The sequence below is a fragment of the Cariama cristata genome, unplaced genomic scaffold (genome assembly GCF_000690535.1).
Source record: "Cariama cristata isolate BGI_N322 unplaced genomic scaffold, ASM69053v1 scaffold21238, whole genome shotgun sequence".
NCBI lineage: Eukaryota > Metazoa > Chordata > Aves > Cariamiformes > Cariamidae > Cariama > Cariama cristata.
In genome coordinates this window covers 1-21,193 of record NW_009633393.1, presented here as the reverse complement: position 1 = coordinate 21,193, position 21,193 = coordinate 1, and the positions used below count along the sequence as shown (strand labels likewise).

Below are 21,193 nucleotides of genomic sequence, written 5' to 3'. Positions count from 1 at the left end.
CCACCACCCCATAGAGACCTTGCAGTGTACTTAATTTATTATTTGCAGTTACATGGAAGGAGATCATCAGCTCAGTCAAGTGCCTTGTGACGGCCTTACAATACCTTGTATGTTTTGGAATAACTTTTCTAACCTGACGTCATTGTGCAAAGTTTTGTATTCTGCCCATTAGGACAGGAATACTCAATAGGTAATCACTTCATCTAGGACAACAGATACCCTGCAACATCATCAGTTGGGGTGTTCTCTGTTATTCTGAAAATAGTATCAAGCATGTGATTTTCTCACCACCTGTTCACAGTGGTTCAGCACACATGCCCCTGTAAGTGGTACTCCTCTTCTCAGAATGAATGTCCTAGAGCTAGAAGATCTCTCAGAAACAACAAAACTCATTACCACAAATCACCTCATTCCTGACATTATTCACCAGTGGTTGAACTAAAAAAAAATGACTACTAGTACACTAACTGTGAGACACACAAGAATTACTGTACAGATATAGAATCATTATGGTTGGAAGAGACCTCAAAGATCATCAAGTCCAACCGTATACCCGATGCCACCATGCCCGCTAAACCCACTAAACCATGTCTTCAAGCGCCACATCTAAACGTTTTTTGAACACCTCCAGGGATGGTGAGTCCACCACCTCCCTGGGGAGCCCGTTCCAATGCCTAACAACTCTAACAGTGAAGAAGTTCTTCCTAATGTCCAGCCTGAACCTCCTCTGGTACAACTTGAGACCGCTTCCTCTTGTCCTAAAATGAATCACCATATGAACATGCGTTAACTGAAATATGACTTTTTCTATGAGAGAAAAATGCAAATAGGCTCAAATTCCAAATGGGGCTCTCTTGTATGTGTGTGTCACAGTAGAAAAGATCTTTCTTCAGTTGACCTTATTCTGAGGTAAGATTTTCTGTCTGCTAGGGCCTGTAATTAGTACATAACAAAGTTAGTGTGCAACATGACCAGTAAACTTTTCCTGATAGATACTCTTTCATCAGTCAACAAGCTACCCCTTCAAGAAAATGCTCAAGTAATATCATTTGTGCAAAGCTAAAAGGTCCAGCTTCCACTTACTGAAAAATATCTACCATGAATTGCTGATTTAGTTGCAGACATGCCTCCTTAGGCAAACAACCGACAACACAACAGCATAGACTTCAGTTTCTAGTTCTGCTTAACCTACCTACATTTTCTGTGGACACTCTGCTTTACTTTGCCATACCACTTTAATGTTTTCTACAGCACCTATGCACCAACATGGAAAGGCTGATTTCAAAAACAGACAGAAGAGCATCCGCAGAAATATTTTTGAGTTTGTTTTTTTTTTTTTCTTTTTTTTATAATGTTCACTAAGATAACTAGTCCCTTGTTTGTCCGAGCATCTAATTTGTTCTAATGGAAAGACAAGACCAATACATCTTCCATACGAAAGGCAATTTGAACTTTTTGTCTCCCATGCACAGAGAAGCCCTTCATCCACGAATTTAAGTGAGCAGGCTAATACTTTTAATGCTATGTACCCTGGTTGATATGACTTATAAAAGCATGCAAAAAGACTGTCTGGTAAAAGCTTCCATTTACTTCTGTTTGCCTTATGACACTTGAGAGTCTTCTGGTCCAAAGATGACAAGACAGAAATGCTTGATATGGTTTGCCTATTTAGGAAGGTCAAGCACATTGAGGAGATAATCTTTTCAAATCACAAGTCTCCCTTAGGTACTAACTCACTCCTTGACCTCAAAAAAATAACAGTATTTATCCTTCATGAGGAGACAAAGTTAATTTGGGCACCAAGGTAGAAAGGAAGAAAAGGCAGGATACGAGGACCCCTTCCACTGCTCTTTTCACATCTGGAGTCTTGTCTACCGTACAGTGATTTGCTGAGAGGAATAAGAGAAATCTGTGGCAGAAGCTAGGAACAACTACATCAACTTTAGACTTGGTTAAGTGACCCCTCACCTGTTGCTGTGAATGACAAAAGATTATCTCCTTAACCTTTTTAGAGTTTCTCCAAGCATACACCTTCCTGGATGTATGAAGTCACAGTTAACCAACTGATCCAGGATGAACTGTGGACTCTCCTAATAACGTGAACATAGAACAGTGAAACTACTCTGACTGAAATATTAGTAAAAATTACCTATTAAAGGTAATTTCTACTGATAACTTCCTACCCTAAACAGAAAGAAATTCCTGTATGCAAGAACTGAAGCAGGTGGTAAATGAAGAACCACAAATGGCCTAGAAGAATTAGCCTGAGGTCCACTCCTTACATATTTATCCACCAAATGATATCGTAATGCTAAGTAAGAAAATCTTAGTTTAGCACTAAGAGTGGTGTTCTTATTGCCTCCCCTTCAGAAGTCTGATTCACCATCTCTCCCTAAGATGCAAACTCCTGAGCAGACACAAACCAGTTTTGTTTTGGGGTTAGTATAAAAACTGAAGCAGTATTTTGAATTTTTCAAGGGAAGACTCTGTAGCAGCATACAGACACAGCTAGCTATCAGCCACACATCCTGTAAGTGGCTGTAAGAAAATAAACAAAACTGAAAATTATACCACTAGTTAATCATTAGTATAATGAACTTGTTATCTGCAGAATATTGAAGCAGGCCTTGTAGTAGGTATGTGGACCTTAATGCAAAGAATCTTTGTTATCTTCTGAATATTATAATATGTAATTAAAAACATACCTAGCTGATACACCAGTTTTCTCTATATATTTCGGAGTGAGCAACAAGAACTTATCTTAAAGCTATCTAATGCAGCTAATTAGGTAATTAGATATATATAGCAACCTAATATATTCAACTGAATTTTAATAGTCTATCAATACCAAAATACAAATTCAAAAAGCAAAGTTTATAGAAATAAGAAAATACATTAAAAACTTACGGTATGCATAGGTTCTCAGAAGGAATGTATTTCTTATTCCTACAACATTGTTTACATTCAAGTCAAACTCCACACAGCTATTAGAGAGGAGAAAAGAAAGAGAATCATGGTATTCAATTTCAGAATATTTATTACCTACTTAGTGACAGAGGTAGAGAAATGCAACTTTAAGATAATACTCTAGAAACTTTCTTCAAAAAGAGTTTTGATGCTGTGATTTCTGCTCTGGTTTTCTTTATAGTACTTGAATTGCTTACAGACTTGAATTCCATTATTATAAAAATGTAATTGTTGTTTTACATAGAGAATACAAGTAGATCCAAATTTAGACCTCAGGACAACTTAACATAGCAAATATTTTTTTGATTTTTAACAAATCTTTCTCCCAACTAGACTTCTACTACATGATCTACCATGGACAACTTTCAATGCCAGGAAGGATTCTCAGAGGTATTAGTTTAGGAAATCATGCCAATGAACTGAGAAGGAGAATTGGAAGAGGTCAAAAGGTAAGAATCTCTTTTCCACAAAAATGGTCAGAGACAATCAGCAAGCACTTTGAAATGAAAACTGTTTATTAGTAAACATTGCATGTTTTGTGATAAAACAGTTTTAGTAACTGTTTCATGCTGTTAACAGCAAATAAGAACAAGGCAAACAAGCACTACCTGCTTTATTTATATCACACCCTGACCCAACGTTTGAATTTCATATTGCATATAGAGCTTAACTACTCACAGTACTCAAGAAACAATATTAAATTCATAGTCAATAAGCTATAGCAACACTGTAACTTGCAAGAAGAGCCTATTATTGATAAAGAAGTAGCTATGTGCAATGTACAGCTATTCCCATTTTATATATCCAAGTCTCATTCACACAGCATTTGTTTGTCTGAATATTCCTTTGCATTTTCTCGGATTATTGTAAGGGGAACATGGACCTGGAATTTATTAAACTGGATAAAACGCATTAATATGATGCCTACAAAAGGATTTTGATATCATTAATTACATTAAAACATTCTTTGCATCAAAAATATTATATCATTTTGAACCTGAATTAATATCAAGCATGACTTTTTAGATGTTTTAAGAGCATAGTACATAATAGTACATGAAATAAACAAGCTTGAGCTACAGCTTGACTGTTGTAGAAATAAGCATAAACACTAGTAAGAATATTAGTTGTATGTGTGAATATAATAAAGAACTATGTGCTAGGCTGCATGTGTAATTCCAATTAACCCCAACTGAGAAGATTACTATTTACCAGATACTGATTAAGCAAGTTCTATTGTAGTTATTTTGTACTTTAATATGCACATTTAATAGATGTTGCAGTTATGGCAAGTGAAAAAGGTTTTGTACTGTTGGGACTCAAGTTCTACTGAAAGCACTAAAGGAGAGGAAAAAGAGTCAACTGCACATCAAATGCAGCAGCAGAGGAAGCTTTTGCATCCTCCGTAGTACCGAAATTTTGTTAATTAATCAAAGGCTTGTCTGGTAGCAAAGGCAGCATTGGAATTATTTCCTGGGAAAGACTAAAAATAAAAAACCCCATAGTTAGCCTTCAACTGCAATGGATCTTCTCTTACTGTTACAGCACTAAAAAACTCTTTAAGATGAAAAAGGAGAACAAATACAAACTGAATGCTTTCTTATTCACCAAATCAAAGTAAGTGGGAAATGGCAATTTTCAGGTGTGTATGGACCATTGGCAACACATTAGAATCCAGATGCAGAGATACCACCCATTGAATTCCACCATCTTCTCCCAGCAGCTGGGCATTAAGAAATCTGGCTTTCACAGGAAACTGGCCATGTTTAGTTTCTGGCTTTGGCTAATACAAGCTTAGTGCCCTTGGTACAGAATATCCAATCCATTTTTCAAGATCTCTGTGAAAAAATGAATGAATGTGCATGTATATATATATATATATATATGTATGAGCCTACAAAAGGCAGAGGCTGATAAGACATTGGAAAGAGACATATGCCTAAATAAAAAGACAAAACATAGGTGGAGGTGACAGGTTATGTGAGAGAAAGATAAGTGGAAAAAGAGAAAAAAAAAAAAACAAAAAAAACCCAACCCAAAGTAACATCATTCCCCACCACTCCCCTCTTCCAGAAAAACAACACGGGAAACCAGATGGTGAACAGTACTGTTTTTTTCTCTGAAAAATGTAATGGGCAGCTTCTAGCCTAGGAAGATTATACTTTGATTTAGTAGGAAATAAAGAATTCTTTAAACCCTGTTTGTAAGGTATATGAATATCATGACTGTTACTGTTTTTTGCAAGTGACTCTAGTATGAACTGTAAATGCCTACAAAAAGATTTTAATCTTCTGACATAATCACTTCCGTATTTAAGGTTTCTTTTTAAAGTTTATTTTCTGATTTTAAATTGGAAAATATTCTTGCTATAACCCCACAACTTATTCAATATTAGCACCAGGAATTTACAATTTCATGTATCTATCAAAAACATAGCGTTGTTATATGTAGCTAAGCCAGATACGCCAAATTTTAGCTTGACAAGTTTAATACTTTCAGAAAGCATGGGGGAAACAACCTTCTGTACTGTTACAGGAGAAAGTTACTAGATAAGAATTATTCAAATTTTTAAAAGGTAGGCAAGTATACAGAAGCAAATATAGGATTAGGTGTAAACCAAAAAAAAGTATAAAGCAAAAACCCTAACAAGTGTTCTATAGTCTCAGATGCAAGAAAAGCTTAAGTGGATGATATTTATTAGTTGAGATTGTAAATATGACAGATTCAGTTTCATCACAGCAGGGTTTCTGCTCTGATAAAGGCATATTGTGATAAAAGCATATTGTGAGATGCTTTTACAAAGGGAGGACGGAGAAGTGGGCTTATTTGTTTTTGAAAGACAGCAACAGAGTTGCAAAATTTTACAAGCATATAAGCAGGATAAGACAGATAGAAGAGAGTCGTTCGAAGTCCTATTTACAAAGAATAGCCAATCTACGTTATTATATGAAGGTGATACACATAAGTCTTAGAAAATCTAAGCCCATAAATATAGGAAGATTTGAACATTACTTAGGCTCCCAACCAATTTGAGGTGCTTTGCCAACTTTTTCCTCTGTCAGATACTTTTATCACACAAAATAAGAAACACGTTCTCAGTCCTAGTACATCTCTCTTGATTATTCATTTTCATGTCTTCATAATGGAGATACAATGAATACAGTAACATGCAAAACATCCACTTCTTGCCAACCACCTCCCCCCTTCTAAAAAAAAAAAGGCCATAAAATTAGTACCTAACACTTAATAGAACATGCAATACTACTTTGTTAAACACAGAATGCCTCTCTGGAAGACAGCTGGATATACTCTTCTAAAATGAACCAAAATTTTTTAATCAAGAAAACAACATAATCGCAAGAAATTGAAGTTTGTTTTGGTGGTGCTTGTATAGCATAAACACTGTGAATTAGTCCTTAAGTAGCTCAATAGTTATGTTTGCACAGAAAGCAAAATTATCTTTCACAACAGTTTTCTTCCCACCGTTGTTTTTCTGTCACGAACCCTTTGTCAATGGGAGTCCATTATGTACAAATAACCCATACAAACATGTGATGTACTGCTACTAATTCACATCACAGAAACTAAACAGTATCTCAACCACAAGTGGTGTTTCAGGCCATCAAGGACATAAGCTGACTGCCACTGCACACTAGCTGTACAAATTTCCAATACAACTATACTACAACACAAATAAACAAAGCATGACTTCAGTGAGATTACTCACATGGACAGTATATATAGAGAGAGTACTTTCCTGTGTCAGTCTAAAAAATTATGTTGAACAGAATACTTGCCTGACTTTATCCCTGAACTTCACTATTGGCACTTTTGCTCGAATCAGCTGAGGTCGTTCAATGTAGCTTGCTGAAATGGAGAAAAATATGCAATTAAGTTTCATGTAAGATGCTGATCACAAAAAAAGATCCTAAAGTGGAGTCAAATTGACAGATTTAAAGCAAACAGTAGCTTATCAAATTTAGCAAAAATATTCTCAGAAGGGTTGTGCTAAACTAAGTAACCTTCAGCAACTGCAGCAAAACTACAATCTAGGAAAGTGTGTGAGGAAAAAAAACAACCATACTAAACATTAGAGAAAAACATTAGTGGAAGATTTTTCTCTGGGAAGTATATTCAATGTAGTTGAATGCAGTTTTACAATGTTTTCATTGAGCAGTAGTTGTAATAGAAATCCTGAATAGTTATAATTAAGGTTCAAAAAGAAGGGAGCAAGAATATATCCAGCCAGGATGGCCAGCCACTGAAGCCCAGCACTACATTGTAGCAACGGGCATATGATCAGCCTCATACTTTTTAAATCATGTCTAGTTTGCTTACAGTTGAAATTATGTATTTGGCTCAGCAAAAAAAATTAACATAACTGTCTTCACTATACACTGATTGTGCTTAAAACTTCCTTTACAAACTGTTTATTTGACTGACAAAGTACCAAGAAATAAATTTCCTATCAATTGTTACTGAAAACAGGATCAAAGATGGGACAAACTTTATCTGCCTTTTGTTTTAACAGTGATAGGACATGCAATAAATATACAATCATAGGACTGCACCTCAGACGATTTTCCACACTGTATAGAGGCACAGGCTCAATGGCAGACCACCCAAACCCAAGCACACTAAGCTCTGCCAGACGCAGACAGTGCCACCAAATGAACCTTTGCACTCAACTCACCAAAATTGTTGGGTCAGTCATATTATCTGTGATTTCCCTACTCTTGACGATATCTCAGGCTATATTTATCCCAAATGAGCAATGCACCCAAGAAAGCAATGGAAAAGACAAATAGAAGTAGAGCCCGTAGGTTATTTTATATGAAACTGAGCAAAAGGCACGATTTTAGTAATTTCTCCTGTCCGAAAATCTAAGACCACTTGAATTTGCCCATATCTAATACCATACATTTTCCCCTTGCTTCTATAAATTAACTTCAAACTAGCATAAATGAGTATGACAAAACTAGAAGTAATGCAGACTAAAAATAACCTTAAATAAAAGCTGATCTTCACTTTTTTTTTGGGGGGTGGGGGGGGGTGGGGGAAGTATTTCTATCAGTTTGGATACCAGCCTTGATTAAATGGTGTCATCTCCATTGCATTTGGATGACAACTTCAGGTTTGGTAAAATCCTACCGTGCAATATTCAATTAAAACAAATTTTACATTTTTTTTTTGGTGAGACTTTCTGAAAGTGTTTTCTGGATACGTATGTTTAGACATATTTGACCTGAGGCAATCCTTTACCTGGATTTGAATGCATTGTATGATCCTAAACACCACACAGACTGGCACTCAAAAAAAAGAGATAATCTTAACTTACTGACGTTAAAGGAAGAATCTTACAGAACTCCAACCCACGTTCACTGAATGTACAATCTAGTACAACTTACAGAAGCAAACCCTCTTCCTAGGTGCACATGCAGACACATCGAAGCATCCCTCCTCCAACATCCCAGAACATGCTTAAAGCAAAGCTATTAAGTGTGTAAAGCGCTCTGCCCCCTTTCCTTTCACTACCAAATTTAAGTAAGATGAAGATGCCCAATGCTATAGCACATGGTATACAACAGCGTGTATCTATCTGCATGCTGTAGCAATTCAACCTTCCTCATTATGACCTTTCTCAAGTGCCCTTCAGAAGTTAACTGAACTCATTCTAGTGGCAATCCACTTCTAAATACACCCTTGTCTGCAAATGTCTCCCAACACTTGATGGATGCTTGTGCCAAATTAGTTGGCCAAGGAGAAGGGGAGAAAAAAAAAAAAAAAAAAGCATTCACACATATTGGCAGCAGCCAACAGTTTGTGCAAAATTATTGGGCAAAGGAAAAGGGGAAAAAAAAAAAAAAAAAAAAAAAAAATAAAAATCACAAAACATAATCCCAATCTGTTTCCCATGGTGAAACAAAGCAAAGAGGGTATTAGAAGGCAGTAACTTCCTGCTGGTACCCTCTTTCTTGCCTCACACCAATGACACTGTTGGCAGAATGTCTATTCTACATTAGATTGTTTCTTCCCTTGTATGTGTGACAGTCACAAACACAGGATGTGGAATCATGAAATACATACAAATTGAGTAAGTGCCTTAGTAAACTATTGGACCTTGAAGCTACGACCAGAGGGACTACACCAAAATACATATAAAGAATTCCACATAGCTGCTCCATAGTTTTGGGTATGTCTATGAAAAAGTCACAAATGCTGCTTCAGCTGTAGTGAAAATGAATATAACCACTTCAAAGACAACTAAGCACTGTTTCATAAATAACTTATGCAGAATTTCCAATTAAACAGCTTAAGCCTCTCATTTCTTTTACAGAATAAAAGATTAAGCAATTGTATAAAATATTAATCCCAGACATGGTATATGCCAAAAAGATGTTCGGCATCCTGCACATGTAGCCTGCTCTCACTGACAGAGTTATACTATAGGAGAAACTGGGCGACACAGAAGTCTGAATCCAGTCATGAAGAATCTAGGAGGGTACATGCCAGCACAGGATGAGTTAATTGTTGATGTTTGGAATTCACTCACCCACCTGCATAGTCCTTCAACATCATTTGAGTTCAAGTTCCCTCACTTGTCCTAGCTGGTTCATGTTCCCCACTAGACAACCATTAAGCAGATTCCACTCTGATAACCTAGTCTCAACCCTACTGCACCTCTTTGTATAACTAAGGGAAAATGAGATCTTTATTGTTTACCGTCTGAATAAATAACAGTCAACCCAGTACTGCTAAATTGTTTTTCAAATGAATCCTGCCTAGATGAATCTGAAGAAAATAATCAGTTTGACGTTCACTCTCAGTGGTTTGGATTATACTCTCTTCAATATGTTGTAATGATTATCACCCTAAATTAATGTTTCACATTTCTAAAAGACATTGGTTTGAGCGTGCAGTTCTGGGAATGTTAGTAGTATTGTAAAAAATAGGTATGTGCAGGTATCTGAACAAGTAAGTCAAAAAGCTTCAGGTACTCTGCTAGCCTTTGATACAGAAGATACATTACTGCTATCCTTACATCGCTCTACTCTAGGAGAAACATAATACATACCTTAAGACTAACACATCCCACAAAACCACTGAACAAGTATCAGAAGCTTTTTCCTACTGTACCCTGAGACTACACTACTCAAAAAACCAATACATCTTCATTTCAGTCAGTATTCTAGATGCAGACAGGTAACACAGAAAAGCCTCTGTTCTAAGACTTTAAACCTGATGGGCTCAAATTCCTTGCTTACATTTGTTACCTTTTTGCAAGCCTGAAACTGAAATAAGCTGGAGCTTTGATAAATTCTGAACCCACTTCCCAAACCTCCTAGATCAAAATTCTGAACTCACTTCCCAAACCTCCTAGATCAAAATTCTGAACCCACTTCCCAAACCTCCTAGATCAAAACACTAATCCAACCACCACAATTAACCGTATATGAAGGATAAAAGAGATGGCACTTAAAAATTCTGAAGATGATTTACCTAAAAGAAGGACAAATTGTGGAAGAGTGATCCAATCTGCACTTGGAATGCTTCCTAATTTATCAGTCATGTAATTAAGGTCAAATAAGCAGAGAATCACTTTTCTTAGAGCCCTTATTTTGGAAAGTACAGGAACATCACAGAGTGCAAGAACAAAGAGGAAGACGTTGGGAGAGGCACAGCTCCTCCCAAGTTTCTGAACTGAAATGATCTGGCAAAAGGTTAAAAAAAGCTCTAGAACATCACCTATGCCACAAATCTCTTCCTTATTTCTTTTTGTCCTTTATTTTTTTACCAGTCCAAGAACTTAGTTTTAAATAACATCTTGTCTTTCCTCCACTGCCTTGTTTCTCTTACATCTTGGCACATACTTCTTCAGCTTTCTTGTTTGGCCTAAACTATGTTTATTTCTGTTCTCTCGTGTGAGGCAAGGAATAAGTTTAATGACAGCTCACACACTTGTGGAGAATATGCTGGTCTTTCTTCCACAGAATCAAGAAAGAAGGAAATACTTAACTAGTACTGTCAAAGAGGGATTACTTTAAGATTACAGGCTAGCATCATACCTATTAACTGGACAGCACAAAACTTAAAAATAATCACCAGGAGAAGTTTCATTGCACATGCAATAAAATACAGAATACTGTTGGTATGAAATTGCAATTCTTAAAGAAGCTTAGTACAGACAAGTCTTAACACTTGCTTGTACACAGCAGCATACATGCACTGCTAACCCTGTAAAAAAAGCTGGAAACCTAGGATTCTGGTTTAAGTTGAAGGAATGTCTCAGAAGAATTACATTTTCTCTAGGCTTTTTCTTCAAATGTATATACTTGTAGATCCCATCCTCAATGATTAAGCAGCAGCTGTCTTCTGAAGACAGTAGAAGGTAGGAAATCACTTAAAAAAACCCTGCAGTTCTATTAAAAAAGAACTTAGCACCCAATCTGGAGCTGACAACGAACAGCCCGTTCTAAGCACATAAACCTAACTCCACTAATCTGCAGGAGTGCCAAAAGGACGCCACTGAAGCGCATACTGCTAAGATCTTTTCCCCAGAGGTGAAGAAAAAGCATATGAATCTATTAGCTTCTGAAGTCTAGCCTAGGGGAACTCCCTCCCCAACCCCAACCAAAACCAACCCACAAGCTGTTCTGAAATTATGGATGACAGCAATTACATTTGCGTAAATAAGCTTTAATCAAAATAACTGGGCAACTCCTTTGTTTCAGAAGTACTGAACCTTCGCATAGTTGAGCTACAGTTTGTAAATGAACTAAATCCAAACGGAAAGACACATATGATAAAGCCATTTCGTTATGAATCAGGTGAACAAACAACTTCCACCTATCAGCTCTACCCACAGAACATCCATACACAGACACAAGGACAGATGGCTAGGTATAGGAATTCATGCCCATAGCGATGTCAAGACTATGAAGAGATAATCTAAAAGGTCTATATACCACAATTTAGAGAGTCTGACAGGAGCCATATTATCAGTAGTTTTTTGTCCTGTCTCACCTTCCAAAGAACATTTTGATTAAATTAAGCTGACCAAAGGCACTTGCAAGATAAGAGAATTAAGAAAGTATCAAAAATGAGCAATGGTACAAACAAAAACCTTCAGGGATCACTCCCACATGACCATCATGTCTTTCAGATACTAGTATTCCCCGGCAAACAAACCTGATTTTGTCTAAACCTCTGTCTCAGAACACAACCTCTTAAGAAAAGATGAGGGTGATAGTTTATTTAGATGCTCCCCTCTCGATCCCTGAAAACACAACTATTCTATCACTGTGCTTCTCAGAAAGCACCAGAACTTGCACCCTAGGCAAACCCAGACTAAGTTCTGGGCTCCTTATGCAAACATCAATATACAATAGCAATGAGCCATTAAATATCAGATGCCTATTCTGCAACAGATCTATCAAGTATCTCTGCACATGAACTGTTGAAATCTGCATTTAAATTTATGGTTTGTTCCTTTTACTATTGCAGGATTGTTTAGAACAGCAACATAACGAGCAGCATCGAAGAATATATCACAAGCCTGAGAAATAGGGGGACAGAGTCATTGACATCAATAAAACAAGGCCTTTTATCCTTCAAAAGATGGTACAAAAGCCTCTTTGAAGTAGGAGGCTTTCACGTTTAAGTCAAGAACTACCCATGTGAATTCTTCATCTGAAGGGAGTCTAAACAACAACCTATAAGAACTATGAATTGACCTGTTCCTCCTATACATCCTGGCACTGTCAACATTTAGTATTTTCTTCACTAGGCACCTAAGTTAATTATTTCAGTGGTATCAAGGTCCCCCCCAACCAATTCTACATGGTTTACCATGAGTGACATCTTATTTTACAAATGCTTACAACTATTGTCCCAAGGAAGGCACTGAAATCTAAAAGAGCTGTAAGAGTTCACTAAGAGAGGTTTCCCAAACAGAAATCTACTTCTCAGGCCTGCCCCTGCAATTGTGATCCACAATTCAAAAGTCATTTTAGACGCTACTTGTTCTTGAAGTCCACTAGTTTGCAGGGCAACTGTTATGGTTTTCTTATTACTATCCATCAGTACCATTACTAAATATTTGTAGCTTTTCTCCAAACAATATTGTGATTAGAAGCTAGACAAGATGCAATTACATAAATTAGTTACAACTGTGCATCAATACTTCTTCCAGAACTACCAAAAATCTTACCACCTCACTGTAGCTGGGAACTTACAAAGTTTAGTACTGAAGAGTTTTTGGACTAAGCTGAGTATTTCCCTTGCTTCAGTCTTCTGATTTACCTGAAATATGATATTAAAATTAAAGAAAAATGTTGGTATCTCTCATTTAGGTTTTCCAAGTAAGCATGCTTTCCTATTCAAATAAAATCAATTCTCAGAATAAGACAGGAACATGTATACCAACACATTCCACAGCCTACATACACATTTAGTACAGCAAAAGCCAGACAGAACAATCTACATTCAATATGCAAAATAATGATAAGACATTCACAAGTCATAGAACTTGATGAAAACCTAGCATCACTTAGACAACAATGTCCTTTCCTTCCTTTTCAATGATGCTTCAATTCTTTCAAAGTTATGCTCTATTTAAATTTTTTTGTTACATCTTTTGTCTCAACCTAAATTGTACATATAAACATTTTCTCTCATCAAAAATGCTTCAGATTTTGCATATCAGATTCTTTCTTATGCCTGCTCACTAAAACTAGTGGCTATGAATCTATAATGAAATAAAAATTTGTACTTACTAAAGGTTGCTCCTGCATCTAAAATGAGTTAGAGCTCTCTAACAGTTTTCTTCATGATTCTAGGCCATTTACTTCTGGTTTGCTGTGCCTCTTCCACTTAGGGAGTGAAGGTAATGCTTATTTTTTTAATGTTTTCTTGGGTTAGAGGGTTTGTAGGATTAAATTCATAATTGCAACATTATTAGGCCTACAGTTTATAGATATTATGAGTGCAAAAATATGTTATTAAATCAAAAGGATTTGACGACTTGCTTCTCATTTTAGAATCCAGCCTTATAAAAGCACATGTATTTTAAAAAACAGACTTTGTTTTAACTATATATGTTTTAAATTACTTACTGGTTCTTCTTTAACCACTAGGCACAAGTCACCATCGCTGCTACGAGTGCCAAACCCATTCAGTGAGGACCCAACCAAAAACAGTCTACTCTCTGCAACAGAAGAATCACAGAATAAAAACTGATTTGACTTATCATAGTTTAAGAGGAAGGAAGAACTGTGAAGCTGAAGAACATTCAAACTGATATTAAGAAATCAAATTCAAAACATACGTGGAAAAATTTGCTGAATTTCTCTCTGGAGTTCTGTTCTGCAGAGCTCTTTCCTGCTCAAATCACAGGTCTGTTGCTGACATGCTTGAAACAACTCCAAAATCTGCTGACTTAACTTGACACAAACATTCAAAAAGTAAAGATACAGAGAAGTGAACATTCTCTCCTGCCAGAGACACAATTACATGAAACAAAGAAGACTGCACTAAAAAGAAAATTCCAATGTCACTTTGCACGACCTATTCCATTGTCTAGAGTTTTACTGCACCTGAAAACATATTGAACAACTCCCCAGAAGAAATTTTGCCAAAATTTTTAACTTTAAATTTGTTCAATCTGCTATAAAAGGTCTATCCACTGAAAATAATTTTTGCCTCATCAGTATCTGCAGCCTTTCAAACTATTAAAGAAGTAGTAGATCTTTGTGGGAAGGAGGTATTAACTGTTTCTCTTTCACAACACTGTTATATGCTATAATCAAAAGGCATATTTATACTACAAAAAAAGTCTTTTGTCATGTTGGTGCAGATAAAGTATGAAGACTGATTAACTTTTTTTATTTAAAAAAGAACAGAAAACACAGTTCCAACTCCACTGTCCATGTAAAGATGGCATCCTCTTCTATATTCCAGAACAGCTAGGACAGTAACTTTTACCTCCTTCCAAAGAGAGGCAGAGGACATCTTTACAGACCAAACACCGTATTTATTCATATGGGCTTCTCTCACATTACTAGGTTGGGTTTTTTTTTCCCATCAAGATTCTCCCCATCCCCAATCATGTGACAAATGGACTATCCCTCCAATTTCTGCTTCCTGGAGCAGACATGTAGGTTTCCTGACATTAGTATGGAAACTAAACAACACAAGCAAGCAACACCCCTACCCCCCAAGAATGCTCCAAAACCACACACAAGGCAACTATATAGGACCATAGTGACAGCTACGTTTATTGATACTCCTTCTAACAACAGCTCAGCAACAGAGACTCCATGACACTCCATTTCCACTGCAGAAATTTTTGTGGTCTCCCACAGCACCACTGGACCCTGCCTACTCACAAGGCAGATGTAAAGCACAGGCATAGAAAGACAATACCTTGTCTTCAGCCAACGGGAGCCTGTTTTCTACACGGTCTGGAAACAAAGTATCTTGCAATGGAGGAACACATCCAGTTGAATCTGGTATGTAATGTGCATAGAACAGTAGAGATTCAACTGATCCTGGGAAGGAGCATCTATGTTCTTCTAGTAAAGGCACTGCTGGGTTAACTACAGTTGTTTCAGAACGATGTGAATGAAACCGTTGCCGTTTGGCATCATTTGGAACACTTTGTTCACTTAGTCTCCTAAAATTAAAAAAAAAGAGAGAGAGAAAGACAGTAATTCCTCTAGTTTGCAAGATAAAACCTATGACTAAACGACAGTGGCTACAAAGTAAAAATGCCAATGCTTAATTAAGTGACTCTTTCACTAAAAACAATTATTCTACAGAACAAAGGGCACGCCCATCCAGGTATTAGGTGAAATAAACCTGGTATGGGAAAAGAAAACACACAACTACAAAAGTGCAACTACCCTTGAAATGAATTGATGCAACTGCTTTACAAGAGTGTCTGTATTAGCCAACTAAAAACGAAATAGCAAATTCCATTAAGTAGGATGGCTCGGAAAGCTGGTCCTACTAGTTTGGAGATAAGATACTTTTTAAATTTTTTTTTAAAGATACATACAGACCATGTAAGGGTACTTTTCTTTTAAAACAATGTGTGTGCTGTGAACAGTTTTGTGAGTTCTGAATACCCAATGATGAATAAAATAAATACAGTGGTGGGGAGGGGAGAAAAAGAAACTTATCACAATAGCCTTTCAAAATATAGCATCTGTCTGTGTCTTAGATTGTACAGATAACAAACTGTGAAATCTGGGCAAAAAATAAACGCTATTCATTTGACAAACTGGACTAATGATTGCATTAAGCTACACAAGTCATAAACCTAACGTCTCATTTTCAAACACTTGTCTGAATCTGTCATTAGGTCATTTATCACAGGAATTCAAACACATTTGAATAGATATAGTGATCTTACAGACAGTCCCTTGGCATTTGAACTCTTCATTAAGAAAAAGTTGTACTGAAAGCTGAGAAGTGGTTGAATACTGTGGTATATCCACAGTAAAGAATAAGAAAGGACATTCATGTTTTGTTTATACATCAAGTATTGCATAAAGTTAACCAGTATGGGGATTAATCAAAAAGCATGAAATCAAATGTACACATGTATCAATGAATTAACTATTAACAAAACTACAGTCATTTCTTGTAGTCAGAAAAAGCTGGCATCAAAGCAGTTTGGGGACCCGGACAGATAGTATTACTAATAATAAAAATTTAACTGAAGAGACCTCAAGTCATCATTTCACTTTTCAAGTCTGAGAGAAGTTCTGATAACGTTACCTACCTGCAATCTTAAAGGAACTCATAATGTAACATTAAATCAAAACATAATGCTGTTTCAGCCTATTTTGACTGAGAACTTGCATGAACTCATGTTCAGCAAAAATACCCTAAGAAGAGTTGGTTGAAGAGCTAAGGATTAACTAGTTGACTGCAAATCTCTTAACACAGCACAGCTTTCCATAAGCCAGACTCGTCAAGAGGAAAACATGCATGCAGCATGAAACCAGGAACTTCTTTAGTTCACGTGATAGTTATACACTCAACTATAACATAATACCATATATTTAATTGTACTTACAGTCACATTTGTTAAATCTGGAAGAGAAATAGCATACAGAAGACACATTGCATAAAGTTTGCTCCTTATTAGCTGATTCACAGAATTATTATAAACACGTATCAACTACCATTTCTGAACTGACAAGAAGTGATTTTTTTTCTAGAATGTTAAAAGAAAAATAAAACCATACATTCCTCTGAAATTCCTCTTTCTGTGGTAAATGGAGTAACAAAGGAAGTTACGTAAATTGAAGCAAGTTTAGTTTTTTGAAGAGTAGAACATAAAATTCCTCTTAAAAAATGAACTTACATGTGCTTGAATTTAGCGCTTCATATTTGAAAAATAAAGCATCATATAATCAAGAAAATCAGGAGAAACATCTAGTGTGTCATCACAAAAACATCGTAATTCCCATAAAACTTTGAGGGTGCAGTCTTACTCTTCACTTAACAAATTAACAGGAAGAGAACACTCAATTTATTGACACAAATCCTCTTATAGTCAAGCACACACACAGACTATGATTTATTATAGTATTAAAGTATAACACATAAATCACGGTTCTGTAAGGCTACAATTGTTGGAAGAGAAAAACTACACATAATAAATCACTTATGAGTACTAAAATTCTCAAAACCACGTACATGAACACTTTAGAAGAGGCATAACATGGCCTGTTTCATCAAAAAATGTTTATTCAGTATTACAATTTCTAACAAAATGGAAGTTGCACAAGAAATTTATGTTGGACAAGCTTCACCATGGGTACCTGACAACCAGAATTAAGGACACACACACAAAGAACTTACTTTCTTCCTCGGAATGACCTGAGGGTATTAGACATATATACTGGACTGCCATTTCCGTAAGTCATTGGTTGTGGTGGAACAGCTGGAATACTTGCAACGTTCCGAATCAAGAGAGTCCTGGAAAGACTACAGTCCATAACTGTTATTTATATGATTACTAAGATGGTTTGTATGAGTTGGTATTTTTTCTTAAGCGAATATTAAACTCAGCAAGTCCTGCCATTTTTTTTCTTCAAAGAAATACATCTCCCTCTTCTATTTAAAGTGAAGAGATATTTCAGTATATATTTTTCATTAAAAGACAGAAGATGGTCATTCTTCACAGCACACATGTAAGAAGACATTAGTAAACAAATTAACTTAAGGCACTGTTAATTTAAGAGCCTAAAGAACACTATGGTGTCTTCAAATCTAGCCCCAAGAATAAATATTTCTTCTCATTCTCATCTCCTCCCTGTTTTCACCAGTAAACAAACACAACTGAAGATCTTTAAAACTGAACTGTGGGTTATTAACTCTAATCAGTGCAATGGCATCTAAGGCATTATGCACAACGCAGGAGAGCATTAAAACTTGCCAGTCACCAACAGAAATTATACAGCTCTGTTTTACACGAGACATTCCTATTTTTTAAAGTTTAATGCAGTTTAACATTAAAAATAGTAAAAAACATCCTCCATAACAGACATACTTTTTTCAAAAGACCATTAACTCTCTTTTTCAATCCAAACCCCACTATCAAATCTTACTGTACTTACACTGCATTCTGAAAATTAAACTGAGTATCAGCAATCTGCTGGTGAGTAAGAACAGGAGGTGGTATATTTAGAGAAAACTTATTGAAGAAATCCCTCTGTTGTTGTTTTTGAAGGAACTGAGGATGACCCAAGTTGGATGAATTTGGGAACATGTTCCTTTCTACTTAAAGTGAACATGTATCCTTCCTACCTACATTAAAAAAAAAAAAAAAAGATAAATCAAAATTAGGCAACAAGAAATAATAGTTATCTTTTAAACTCTTGGTTTAAAAATTCAAACAATCTCGCATATATTTGCAGAAATTGCTTAAAAGACTTGAGATTGTGGGCTAGTTTTACCTCCTTTCAGGACAAGACACTACATAAAAATACTATACATTATACATGTTTCAGTTACTACTAACTCTGTTTATGTTTAAAAGTGATTTGTTATTTGCTTCCCTCTATTTTAAGTTTAATTTTAGAAAAATTACATGACACAAGACATGAGAGTTTTCATCTCAAAGAAAAGCAACATATTACAATGGAATATGTTTCTTATTTCAAATATTCCACAATAAGGTTCAAAATAGACAGGAAGAAACGCTTGACTACATTATAAGAACATGATGATGCAGCTGATCATGAACCATAAGTAAAATTAATTTTGTTTTCATGACATGATGTGCAATAAAGCAGTCAAATGATGACAGCAATTAGAAAGTAAGCTACTCATGCTTTAAGACTATCATATATATAGTGTTGTTTTATGCTTGTACTTACTGAATGGATTCTGTGATAGAAAAAATTATGTTTACCATCCTTTAAATTTAAAATTGATTCTGGCACAACTGACTGCTGTTTGATCCTGTATCATTATATGCATTACATATTAGTAGAAAGGTGGATGAAAAAGAAAATATTTTTCTTTTTCTTAATCTCTACAACAGGTTAAACTGTGTATCGCATCCATTTTGCAAATCATCAGCATTTTACCTTAAGCTCAACTTATATGTTGGAAACAATAAAAATTCAGACTTTACATTGGAAAAACTGTATCAGAAGATTTTTAAAACCAGTTATCAGTACTGTACGTATCTCTTCGATGCAGTGAAAACCTGACATTATTTTCAAGTTTCTTCCTTTGTTTTTTACTTCAGTCTTAAATAAGAACTCCACAAACAAAGAAGATGTGTCACTAACAAACACAGTTGTACATGATGAGATCAATACTCTGCACATGAATATTTATCCATTTAGTGCAATACAGGGATTCAAATACAAGAGGAAGAAGTTTTTTTCAAATAACTTTTAACTGGAATGTTTAGGAGTCATAAGAGTAAAGGCAGTATTTCCTAATTATCACACAAAAACCTATTTATCAACCCAGTGCTACAGTAACACAATTGGGAAAAGTGCTGATATGTCCATGCCCTGGCATGGAAATCCTATTACCATACAGTAGTCTAAGTTTGGAATAAAATTAAAGGATGACTCTTACCTTCTCTCAATTATCAAACTAAGTATATATATACACATATATAAAAAATTGTATTAACAGTTACAATAGGCATTCTCTCATACACTGAAATAAAATCAGTTATTCCTAACTTCACTGTAGTAAGGCCTCACTGTTACCACAGCCCTGAAATCTTCATTCACCTACCACTATGGACTGTTGTCATGTTTTAACCTCCTCAGACAGCTCCAACCGTCACTGCAGGCAACATTAGCATGGAATATAGGCAATTAAATACCAAGGAGTTTATTTGCTCAGGTTTGACTTCGTTCCTTACTACTTATGATGACAACCCACACTAGTGAAAATCCAGTACTATCCACATGGTGACTGCTGTACTAGCTCCAAGAAAAAGCTGTCAAGATTAATGCTCAGTTTTTTTTTCTCTTTCTCAGGGAGGAGAAGTATTACATATTAACCAAAGTTATTTTGGGGATGTTTACTTTCAGTTCTGGTGAAGAAACAAAAATGAACTGCGTGATAAGAAAGTCACCTGACATTTCCATTTAATCTGCATATTTACATGCAGTCTAAATTTTTCCATTTCTAGTACAGACTGGTGAGTTAACAACTGTTAACACACCTTATTGATCTCTAAGCAGCCCAGGCACTCTCAGCATTGCACACAATATCCATAAGCAGTTTATGGATATAATTCATCAGTAACAGAGCCATGTGTCAGAATTCAAGACTGACTTGCAAAAGTAACACATTCATTCCAGTCTTTTAAGTTGTAAATACCAGAAACAGAACCAACGAAGGAGTTACCTTCCCAAAACCAAACCAAAACAGTCTTAGTAACACTGCTGTCAAACAGTAGCTCTAACAGCATTTACCGTGACTTTCAACAGAGATTACCTTGGCAGAAATTGCCAAGGTCTCCAAAAAGAGTTTCGTAATCATTACAATCCAGGCACACTTGTGCCAGTAGGCACTTTTTCCAAATAAGCGTGTACTGTTGGGGAAAATACACAAATAAAGGCCGGTGCACTTCCCGTGTAAGCCACCCCAAGCGCGCACGCCGCTCCCGCGGCGACCGGAGGGACGCCAGTCCCCAGCCTCAGCGCCCGGTAGCCCAGCGGGAGGCGGCGGCGGC

The 21,193-nt window shown here is 36.1% G+C and overlaps 1 protein-coding gene across 2 annotated transcripts in view; it reads right to left on the bottom strand.

Moving 5' to 3' along the window:
• PAPD4 (PAP associated domain containing 4) overlaps window positions 1-18,751 on the bottom strand; it is a 43,203-nt gene extending 24,452 nt beyond the window's left edge. The window contains exons 1-8 of one of the 2 annotated variants that reach the window (XM_009706742.1): window positions 18,600-18,751; window positions 17,842-17,967; window positions 15,391-15,640; window positions 14,294-14,408; window positions 14,082-14,173; window positions 13,203-13,269; window positions 6,765-6,834; window positions 2,908-2,984 (exon numbers count right to left, since the gene is read on the bottom strand). In XM_009706742.1, coding sequence (XP_009705044.1) covers window positions 2,908-2,984; window positions 6,765-6,834; window positions 13,203-13,269; window positions 14,082-14,173; window positions 14,294-14,408; window positions 15,391-15,640; window positions 17,842-17,967; window positions 18,600-18,751 — 949 coding nt within the window. The remainder of the gene's footprint in view (window positions 1-2,907; window positions 2,985-6,764; window positions 6,835-13,202; window positions 13,270-14,081; window positions 14,174-14,293; window positions 14,409-15,390; window positions 15,641-17,841; window positions 17,968-18,599) is intronic. The other variant, XM_009706743.1, reaches the window with a different exon arrangement.
• Window positions 18,752-21,193: the final 2,442 nt, after the last annotated feature.